The 11433-nt window shown below is 45.0% G+C and overlaps 1 protein-coding gene across 1 annotated transcript in view; it reads right to left on the bottom strand.

Annotated features, from left to right (window-relative positions):
* Positions 1 to 3955: 3955 nt before the first annotated feature.
* The window catches only part of RPAP1 (RNA polymerase II associated protein 1), a 50495-nt gene continuing 43017 nt past the window's right edge, over positions 3956 to 11433 (bottom strand). The window contains exons 20-25 of the mRNA XM_024197428.2: positions 10937 to 11086; positions 10298 to 10440; positions 7884 to 8688; positions 5792 to 5968; positions 5324 to 5380; positions 3956 to 4447 (exon numbers count right to left, since the gene is read on the bottom strand). Of these exons, the coding sequence (XP_024053196.1) occupies positions 4289 to 4447; positions 5324 to 5380; positions 5792 to 5968; positions 7884 to 8688; positions 10298 to 10440; positions 10937 to 11086 (1491 nt within the window). The 3' untranslated portion in view covers positions 3956 to 4288. The remainder of the gene's footprint in view (positions 4448 to 5323; positions 5381 to 5791; positions 5969 to 7883; positions 8689 to 10297; positions 10441 to 10936; positions 11087 to 11433) is intronic.

Below are 11433 nucleotides of genomic sequence, written 5' to 3'. Positions count from 1 at the left end.
AATGAGTCTTCGGGCCTCACCAGAACCAGGATTTCCTAATAGAAAACAAAGTTTTTAAAATGTCAGGCCTTCTTTCACTGGGACGATCCCAAGTAACTTCCAGCCAGCCTCGGCCAGAAGGTGTTTTTATCCTCCCCTGGAAGTAGAAGGTAGCACAAGTTTTCCCTTTGTCCTCTGATCAGAATTACCAAGCAACATACAGTGCTTGGGTTAGAATGACTTCAACCCCAAAAACGTGATCTGAAATTAAGGCCTTATTTTAGATGGATAAGCAGAAGCATCAAGATGACCCTCTTTTTGGAGCACCTTTAAACCTCTGGCAACAACAGTGTGTGTAGAAGGAGTTAAAATATCAAGCCTTGCCCAGTGGTTGACTTGTTTGTTTTTACTTTGTATATTGACCCAACGAAAGATGCCAACACAATAACCAAACCCCTCTAACATGTTATTTTGATGAGGATTAAACTGGATTACCATAACTAGCACATTTTGTCCCTGCTTAAAATGGCAATTTACATTTCAATTTCCATTTACTGTACCAATGGGTATTTCAGAAGTGTTCTCTCTCTCTCTCTGTTGGCAAAGCATTGATTGATCCTTAGCAACCACTCAAAAACTAAAACCAAACACAAAAGCTTTCAAAGACCTTTAAAGAAAACTTAGTGAAAGTTTGCAGGCACTCAAGAAGCAGAAATAATTTTAAACCACCTTACCCAAACCCAGAATATGCAGCTGCCCAGAAAGATTGGATTTGAAGTAGGTTAAGCAGTGCCCTCTGGTGCTTTGCAGAGGGAATACAGCTACCCAAAGCCTTATAAAATTGAAGCTGTGAAGTTTTGTTACATTTGTGCCATAGCCAATGCCAAGGCATGGTCAAACTTTTTACAGTTACGGTAGAGATGCAGATTGTCAGCATATTCTGTAACACAATGTGGCCTCTAAAGCCATCTGCTGTTTCCCACTTCATGGTTGCTACTTGCAATTCAGGTCCCCATAAAAAGATGAAGATGGGCGGGGAGGGAGGGAGCAATCACTGGTGATTTAAGGAACCATTGGAGGCAGAGGAAGCCAAAAAATAGTCTGATCCACTTTTTGCAACAAGGACCACTGGAAGACTTCAGGCATGTTTGTGAGTGCACCAATACATGCCACCCAACCTCTTCCACTATCATTCATATGTCGCCTCAGTGGTATCATTTCACTGCACACTGTAAGTGGGGAACCTCTTCCAGTGGGGCAAACGTGATTTGAATTCAAAACACCTAAACACCTGTTGTTAAAGGCATGAAAGTCAAGCTAGTGTACTAAAAACGGAAGTGTAGCTGCTGCAGTGTGAGCAGCGGACTGGGCTAGCGGCTCTGATTCTATACCTAGGGTCTCAAACAGGATTTTACTTGGGGTGGCTAGCCCCTCCTATGGCTTCCATCATGGTGGCTACACTTCCATTTTTAGTATGCTAACTAGATCAGAGCTAGCGCAGGTATGTCTGCTTGAGCTGGAAATTACACCTTCAAACTCCAGTGTAGACATACCTACAGATGACACATTCCAGCAGCTATTCTCTCACACAAACATCACTATTACTGGCTCTTGGAATGGTGAGAGAAGGTCAGTAGAACAAGCAGTGCTTCCCAGAAATAAGTCATGGTCTTCCAGTGACTCATAGGTACACAACCCTCCACTATATGTGCACCCAAGGTTCAGTACCCAGGTTTCTGAGTACCAGGATTCAAACTACCCACCTGTAGGCAAGGCAAGCCCCATATACCAGCACAGGGGACTCCAAACCTCTGACTTGAAGAGGAATCCACAGAGCCACCATCATTTCTCATATTGTATGGTATTCCCAATGTATTAACCATCTGCCCGTGACAGGGCCACCCAACCTCACGTAAGAGGTTAAATAAAGAGAGGGAATGAGCATCTCCTTAGTTCTGAAAAAGCTAAGGAACTATAAATGTTTATTTATAATTTGTGTACATTCCAAAACTCCACTTTGCACAGAACAAAGGACTGGAAGGGTTTTGGCAAAGGAGGTTGTGCCATCAAGTTATGTGATAAGCTAACTCAATTATCTAATGGGCAACTAGCAGCCCTTAAATCTTTCACCATATTTTTCCTGGAAGAGTACAGCTGGGTCCCTTGTCATGGTGAGACACAGAAAGTGGAAAGTGCCAACTCTGTCCGCATATCTATTCAAGGGACACCATCATAGGACCTAACCACATCAGCCACACCATCAGGGGCTCATTCATCTGCACATCTACCAATGTGATATATGCCATCATGTGCCAGCAATGCCCCTCTACCATGTACATTGGCCAAACCGGACAGTCTCTACGCAAAAAGAATAAATGGACACAAATCAGACATCAAGAATTATAACATTCAAAAACCAGTAGGAGAGCACTTCCATCTCCCTGGACACTCAATAACAGACTGAAAAGTGGCAATTCTTCAACAACAACAAACGTCAAAAACAGACTTCAAAGAGAAACTGCAGAACTGGAATTAATTTGCAAACTTGACACCATCAAATTAGGCCTGAATAAAGACTGGGAGTGGCTGGGTCACTACAAAAAATTGTTTTCCCTGTTGATACTCACACCTTCTTGTCAACTGTTGGGAATGGGTCACATTCACCATGATTGAATTGGCCTCGTTAGCACTGACCCCTCACTTGGTAAGGCAACTCCCATCTTTTCATGTGCTGTATATTTATACCTGCTTACTGTATTTTCAACTCTATGCATCTGATGAAGTGGGTTGTAGCCCACGAAAGCTTATGCCCAAATAAATTTGTTAGTCTCTAAGGTGCCACAAGGACTCCTCGTTGTTGTTTTTTTAAATTGGAAAAGGTTTCAGTAAAAGTTTTATCATAGCTAGCACCTTTAAAAGAAAAAAAAATCAATACTGGCTACTTCTTGCATGTCTGGCTTTATGAGCTATTGATTTTCAGCTGTGAAAGACCTCAGATCAGAAACTGCAACCGAAAAAGGATAAGAATAGAAAAAGGATTAAAAAAGAAACACTAGCACTGCCCAGATCCTGCTTGAAATAAAAGAGGGGAAAACTGCTGCAGGAGAATCTGAGATTTTTACCCTTCTGGGGACTTTGGACTGGAAAGAGAGGCATACAACCTTCACGTATAGGTCACTAGTTCAAATTCAGTCCAGGCTGGCAGCAAGTTACAAAGTCATTACCATCTCACAGCAGCTCAGTGGCCTACACAAAACAAGTTAGTTGCCTGCAAGGGAGTGGATTGTTCAGAGCAGCAAGCATGGACTCCAGTGTGACTGCTCCTGGTAGTAAGTGCTGTGCCTGGCAATGGGCTCTGTTATTTTTGTCACGACACTGCTAGCCCTGGTAGCTAAGGTTAAAATATAGGATTAGGACAGGGAGGCTAGTCAAGGGTTGGGAGTTTTATTATTAAACATACTGATCCTTTAGCCTAGTAACTTCCACTTTAAGCCTTAAATTCCTTTCACCAAAAGACAATCAATGCGCATTCTAGTCAAACAATCAGATACTTATTTTTTCTTATGGGGAGTGGTAGAAGCTGCTAAACATCCTGTCCTGCAGAGAGATAATGTTGTTAAATCTAGTAAGATTAAAAAATAAGGGGAGAAAAAGCATCTCTCAGCCCATACAAGAGAGTGCCATGGGAGGATCTGCGCAGAGCCCAGGTTTCTAGCATAGCATCCTTAGAGGTTTGACACAGTACAACTGGGTGGCTAACTGAGTGCACGCAGCACTTTTTGAGAGAGACTGCTGGAGAAAAGGACACTTCACCAAAACCAGCTTCTTCCTTCCCTCACAATGCCAGTGTATAGAAAAAACCCTGCAAAGCTCAGGATCCAGAAAAGCGAGGGAGAGGCTAGCACTCAGAAAGTGGGGATGGCCATGGAAATCACATTAAGAAAATGAGACTTCCATCAGAAAGGACTGAACTTTATTTCACTTCATTTAGTTTATTAAATCAGTCTGCACTCACATTCCACTTCACAGGCATGTTTGTTCACGCTCTCCAGCCCCAAGAAGCAGTATGTCAGACAGAATCCAAAAGGATGTTCCAGCACTAGACATACCTAGGCTACATACAGGTCATCCACATCCTTAGAAGCCATGTGATGTGCCACAGTGCTGAAGGGGTTTATTTGCCTTTCCCTTTGCCAATATGGCCAGGAGCCCAGGCAACATTGCACCCCATGGAGTTCACTTAAACTTTTTCATCAGCTTTTCTAAAATGACCTTTCCTGGCCCTCAGTCCTTCTGTAGCTGAGGTGCTTCACTCTGGGTCTGACATCTGCATGTTCTCCTTGGGCTCTTTCTTGGTCACCATTTGCAGGTACTTCAGTCGAATGGGAGGGAGCTGCTCATAAAGGTCAACGCCCATCGGGCTCTCTGGGTTGGGCACTTTGTAGTAGAGAAGATGCTTTTTCAATACCTGAAGAAAAAAGCAGCCATTAAGTGTGGTGGGAGCAAGTGAGAATCTAAAATTCTACCCACTCACCACAGCTAGAAGCCCAGATGTAACTACTACCCCACACCCAACACAAGAGAAAAATCTGTGGGGTGTTAGCTCTCTCTGAGGAAGATTCACTTCCTTCCTCTATGCTCTATTTGCCTGAGGTTACCCCATTTGCATACAACCACCATGCCCACCCCACGTCCTTGCTCTTGTCAGCACTCAGAGACGGGGTCTGACTGAGACGCAGGGAGCCCACCTTAGACAATGGGTACTAACAATGTATATATTTATCATTTGTGTAATAAAAAATATAGCACCACAAACTGGCAAGGTGCTTCATGACAAGTTGGGTTGAGAAGGAAGAGGTTTTGTTTCTTTGAAAAGATGACTTCTGGTAAGGGGGAAGAACATGTGAACTTATTTTATACTTTTTTTTTTTTTTTTTTTTTAAGTCTACTTTAGAAGGTTAGCAGAGGAGAGTGGGCCATGAAACCCATGCTGGCCTCCTGCTCATGGCTGAGCTAGAATGGAACCTCCCCCCAGATCTCGAGGTATCCAGATAGAATAGTGCTCAAGCCAGTTTCATGGAACGAGAGAACAGGAAACCCATCTCACTCCCAAAAGGCATCTATGCCATTCATTCATTTGTAGGGGGGTCAGTATAGTGCTGTCAGAGCTCAGGTTTAGGCATTAGAAGCCAAAATCCTGTCACTAAATTTTCACTTCCTCAAGACAGCAGTGACTCATATTTAATCTACCAAGGGTGGCTAAATGGGGAGTCCAATAGCTAAAGCTGTTCAACACCAGTATAATTCTGCTCCGAGTACAACAGTTGGGTGCCGAGGAGCCTACCTCATCCACCAACAGCCAGGTCTTCCGCAGCATGCTTTTCCGAGCAGTATCAGCCTCCTGGGAGCAAAACAGAGATCTCAGCTCAACGCAGCAAAGCCTGATGTGTTCAGATTTTTCCTTCAGACGGTGCAGCACTCCTGAGGGAGTTCTGCCTATTGCTATGCTGCATCAGACAACAATTTGTTCTAGAACAGAACAGCTGAATATGCAGTAGCTGTGACCCCACCCCCACCCCACCCCTCCTCTTTTTCCCCAAGCGAGGAAGATTTTGGAGGCAGTGGGGTCAATAGGGTCGCTCTCAAATTGCCACAGCTGAAACTCTACTCTTGCCTCTTGGTATTTCAACTCTCAGGCCTCATGCATTATATAATGGAGAGGAGCAATCTAGTGCATAGAGCAAGGGACCAGGAGCATGGACTGCACAACTCCTAGCCCTGTAGCTGAACCCCAAAATTATCCATGACATACCTGTGTTGTGCTATCCTGAGAGAAAATGAAGCTATTCACATGAGCCACAGCCACAGCATAAAGAACAGGGCACCAGGTATGACGCAGCGCACCAGTGACCAGTGTTCGGAAATACTGTCTCAAGAGGTTCAGGTTGTCCTCGGGAGGCAAGGTGTACCGCTCCAGCGGCACAGGAAACTGCAATAAAGCCAAAACAACACCATCACCCTTCCCGAAGTGTTTGTGTCACGGACCGACAGGAAAAGCTCCTCTGCAGAGCGTCCTCAAATACCTCCTCTGCTTACAGACAAAACAGTCAGATTCCAAGAAGAGAAAGGGCCATTGTGATCATTTAGTCTGACCTTGTGTCTAAAATGGGCCATAGAACTTCCCCAAAATAATTCCTAGAGCAGATCTTTTAGAAAAACATCCAGTCTTGATTTAAAAATTGCCAGGGATGGAGAATCCAGCACAATTCCAGTTGTTGCAATGGTTAATTACCTTCACTGTTAAAAATTTATCCTTTATAGCCAGGCTGAATTGATTAGCTTCAAGTTCTAGCTATTGGATCATGTTATACCTTTGTCTGCTAGACTGAAGAACATTCTATTGGATACAAAATTTTGGTTGCCTTTATGCTTGTGGGTAGTGAATGAAACAGTGAGGAGCTGGCAGGTGAAGCACATTCAAGTTATGAAGGAGAGTCACTCTAGCATCACTGCACCCCGCTAATGTGACAGTGAGATTAATACATTGATATATGCATCTAACCAGAAAGGGGCAAGCAGACAATGGGGCAGAGTCTACACTACTGTTGGAAGCTTCACCTTTGCATTTCCTGACTTAACTGTCCACCTTAAAAAAGCATTAACAAAGCTTTTTGACCTAACTTCCTAGGGTCTTCGAAAATATAATTTTCAGCTGATTTTCCTCAAGTATGCAATGTTAGGAGGATCATCTCTGCTAAATCAATTCCAATTACTTTTTAAATCAAGTAAAGGCAACAGTCCTCACTGACAAAAGGATGTGCGTGCCAAGTTTCAAGCTTCAGTCTTTGTTGTAGCAACAGTGTCACTGGAATTTTTCCCCTCGTTTAAAGTATTTTTTCCACCTCTCCTATAACTTAAAAAAAGGAGGGATTTTGTTCAAACTTTCCAAAACAAAATTAATTTTCGAGCAGTGACAAAGCATGGAAAATATCAACCTAAATATTTAATGCTCCATAAAAGCATGAGCATGTGAAAACAAGGGATCAGAATTGAAAATTTTCTGTAACCTTTGCTAGTCAGAAGCCCCTGTATTCCATAGTTTTGTGGCTGTGGAATCCACGCCAGACCATAGCAGTGTGCTCCAAAATTAAAGCGCTCATTTAAAAGGGACAACAACTTAAATGCCAACATGTTGCTATTGCACTCCTAATCATTTTATTAAAAAGAACCAGCGTGTGAGCTCAGGCCACAATCCTAACACCTTTCCAGCTCCTGCCCATTGCTGTAAGCCCCAAATGATCCCTACATAGTGGCTAAAACGTCCAGCAGCCCTCAATAAACTTAATCATAGAAGCGGAGTTGTCAATAAAAAAAATCTTTGGCATATAATATACCAAAGATATGCGGAGAGTGTAAAATACACTGAAATTAATACAGGTTCTATTGTATTAATTAATACAACCTTCTATGCAGGTTGTATTATTCAATTTCCCACTGAATTCAGTAAAAACCTCTGATTTGGTTATTTAACTGAAGCTGCTGCAGAATTTCCAGCACTCCAGCAACAGAGTGCCACAGAATCCAGGAACCACCCCTCCATCCACCTTGAGGTTCGGTTCAGTTTGGCAGAGAGTACCGAGGACCTTGACTACAGCAGGCACTACCGGCAACTGCTACAATAGCCCTGAACTGAAGGAATATCACCTTCAGTCCACGTGACATTTAATGTTCTACATATTGGATTTCTTCAGCAGGAACAAAGAACTTGCCAACTAAGAAAGTACAACTGCCACACAGGAAAGAGACAGCTAGAATGCCCAATGCAGAAAGGGAAGAATAATGACAGTGACAATATCCCAGTTTTGGGAATAAAGTGACTGCCAAGTAGTGTGCCTAGAGGTTACCTGTTTGAGTGGCACTCCCAGGGCTCTCAAGGTGCTCACATGCTCCCCAAAAACTGCCAGCCGCAGCTGAATGCTGAACCGCCTCTGTAAAGGAAGGAGAACAAAGGCTCCAAAAAGGGGGTCACCGAAAGAGACTCCTTCAAACTGCTCCAGAACACTTATATAGAGGTCATGGAATGATGCCAAGCCAGGGAGAGGAGCATCCAATTCCAGGGAGTCCAGGACTTTGGGTTGGCAATAGAGAGCAAGAAGGGCAGCTGTGTAGCAATGAACAGGTCCTTCCAGGAACAGGTCACCACCTGTGAGGAACACACACATAAGCCGTGCCAGTTTGGCAGCAGCTGGGATGTTCTGAAGTACTCTGGCACGCCACGTTTCCAGGAGCAGGACCCACTGCAGATTCCGGGTCACAGTGTTCACTAGATCAGGTGGAAGAGTGTTCAGTACAGCCCCCCGTGTCTCTGCACTGGTCACTTTGTTGTAGAGGCTGATAAGAGGAAGGAATGGCCAGTCAGAAGGTAGGATGGGCCCTTTGACTTCAGGAAGCAGCAACGATTGGACGAGGTAAGTTCGTCCTTGGTAGGCTACCTGGGAACGGGCAAGAGCAGGCTCCAAGTGAACAAACTGAGAGAGGTAACAGGCACGAATGAAAGGGAGATGCTGGTATGATTCTCCCAGCAACACACCGCGGCGGGGTTTGGGGAAACCTGCGGCCACTGAGCCAGGCTGTGCCAGCTTTGTGCTTGTGCCCAGATGTAGGATATCGGAGAAATCAGCTGCTTCTGGCCCTCCAGTTTTCCCTTCTCTGTAAAATAAAGACAAACATAACAAATATTGGTACTTAACCCCTGCTCGTGCGCAAACAAAATCAGAATGCGCGCCTCTATATTTCCTTTCCAAAGTCAGGAACAATGGAGTACCCAGCATCACTGAACCCGTCTATGGCTCCCAGCTAGCATGACATGACACTTCTGGCATCCCAGATGCCATTGGCAGGTCGCTGCTGTGAGGAAGATCACGCGCTCTCAGCTGGCAAGAGCACAGCCCATTGCCATAAAGAAACACACACACCGGTAGAGTTCTTGCTACTCTTAAGGGAAGCAATGATCTTCGGAAACTTGCAGTGCCGGATGAAGTGCCAGCAGGTGTTATCTGTCTAGGTAGATAACAAGCTTGGCTCCGCAGTGCTGTCAGGGCACTGATGTGAGAAAACACACACTGCAGGAGCCCCATTTGCATTGACAGGGCAATACTCACTCTGCTGGTTTTGCAGCTGGCTTTGATAAGGGATTGAGATAGAGATGTGGTCTAGTGCTTAGACTACAGGACAGAGAAATCAACTCCCCCAGGATCTAATCTCAGCTCAGTCACTGATTCCAACTACAGCTTCCTTAACTGTTAGATGGAGACTACTGGGAAGGCTGTTGTGGAGGATTAGATCATGTTTGTAAAGCACTTTGAACACAAAAAGAATTGGAGAAGTCCGAAGTATTTTTAAGGTGGGTTCATCCAGCCTCTTCCAGGGATGTACCATTGCTCCACGGCAAGCTACAAGGAGACACTCAGAAGCAATACACGGCCCAACTGTCCCCATTGCCAAACACTGAAAGCCTCACATCTGTGACGCTCAGTCTCCACTAGTTTGAGGTAGAAAATATCTGTGGTTACCTCTTAAACCTTCAGCTTTACCATACTGGAGCAAACTGTGCAGGTAGCTAAACATTAAGGGTGAAGGGAGATTTAGAAAGGTCTTCCAATGGGGGGCAGAGAACAGTAGTGGGCAAGATTTCCATCTGCTTCACAGATCTTACCAAATCTTGACTCAGCATTGGTGCTTCGCTGCTATCAGGAAGGTGAGACCACTAGATGGGGATGGAAGGACACCTGCCACTAAGAGGAGGGGGAAAGCAAACCATCATGTCTCTCTCATTACCAGTGTGCTGGAGAGAAACCTGAAAGTCATGCCTCCAGCCTTCACCAACAGGTCCCATTGCAGAGGAACGCACAACGGTGTCTGTCTTCACTCAGGCCATACATGTCTACACTGCAATTAGACATCCGGGGCTACTCCCTTCCAGCTGACTCGGGCTCGTGGGGCTCAGGCTAAGGCTGTTTAACTACGGAGTAGACGTTTGGGCTTGGGCTGTAGCCCAAGCTCTGGGACCTTCCCACCTAGAGGCTGGGTGCCAGCCCAAGCCTGAATGTGTACACTGCAATTCAACAGCCCCATAGCCGGAGTCAGCTGGCACGAGGTGTGGGTTTTTAATTGCAGTGTAGTCACACCCATAAAGGAGAAAATTATAACTACGATCGAATGTAAGAATCCATTTTTTCCCTTCTTTTCCAAGAGATTTCCCACATCCCAACTACAGGCAAGGAATGAGGTTCTTAAGGGAAAAAAATGCAAAGCTTACGGAATGAATTCTGGATTAAAGGCGAGACCCAAAAGGAGCTCATGAGCCAGATGCTCACTCCCTGGCAACAGACGGCTTAACAATGCCATGGCAACACAGTGATGGAGCGAGGCATGCTGAGCGTAATCCGGACAAATGCCTGCCTGCACAGGAAACAAAAACCCAACAGATGAGAACATTGCAGCGTGTCTCAAGGAGGCAGTTACAATGAGTCAGAGGGGCAGTTAGCTGGCCTGGGGGCATCAGTGGAACATCAGTTAGATGTTGAGTCAGAGCACGGGAACAGCCAGTTTTCATATGGAGATAGTTTACCTTCCCTTTTTGTCCTAGACCTTTAGGTAGTGTTTCTGTACATTAATAAAACACCCTCTGTGTTCAAGTCCAGAGGCAGCTGTCTTTCAATAGTGGGTGAAAGGATTCCTGTAGTTACAGTCTGCAAAGTGATTTGGGATCTAAGGCTCTGTATAAGTAACTGTAAAATTATGATAGTTTTGGCTAGTAGGTGAGTTGGGCCGTCAGAGGCAAGACAAAGACCAGCTGATTCAAGAATTAGTTGCCTGCCTGGTATGTTAGCTGGTAAGGGAGCCAAGGGTGAGGCTAGTTGTTGGGGTAAGAATGATTAAGGTGCTGGGGGGTTACCATTTTCTGAGCCAATGCTAGCACAAAGTATTGCAGATGGTATTCATGCCGCAGGATCCAGGCAGATGAAGGGGTTATGGAGGGAGGTCCGGTGGGCCAGCTCTGGAGCAGGTAGTCCTTCAGACCTTTGAAGTCTAGCACAGAGGTGTACTGTAGAACCAGAAATGGAGGCAAATAGCATCAACAACACTCCACTCAGGGAGAAAATCCTCTCCTGTATCTGTCCCCTCATCCCCCACAGAGAATAACTGTAGGGGTATTCATATGCACTCAGATGACCTGATGAAACCTCCCTCCTCTCCACTGCAGTAAGAGGCTCTACTTCAGAGATTCCCAGTCTTTTGACTTCTTTACCTTGCATACATCCAGTCACAACCAGGCCTCCTTGTATGAACATCAGAATCATCTGTACCAGATCCCACAGTGCTTCAAAAGAAGGCACATGGGGAAAATCAGCACAATGGTTTACATAGCTTCTGTTGCTATATGAGGAGGAT

The sequence above is a fragment of the Terrapene carolina genome, unplaced genomic scaffold (assembly GCF_002925995.2).
Source record: "Terrapene carolina triunguis isolate 2854851 unplaced genomic scaffold, T_m_triunguis-2.0 Scaffold96, whole genome shotgun sequence".
Classification (NCBI taxonomy): domain Eukaryota; kingdom Metazoa; phylum Chordata; order Testudines; family Emydidae; genus Terrapene; species Terrapene triunguis.
Note: the sequence above shows the minus strand (reverse complement) of the source record. Positions and strands in the feature narration are given on the sequence as shown.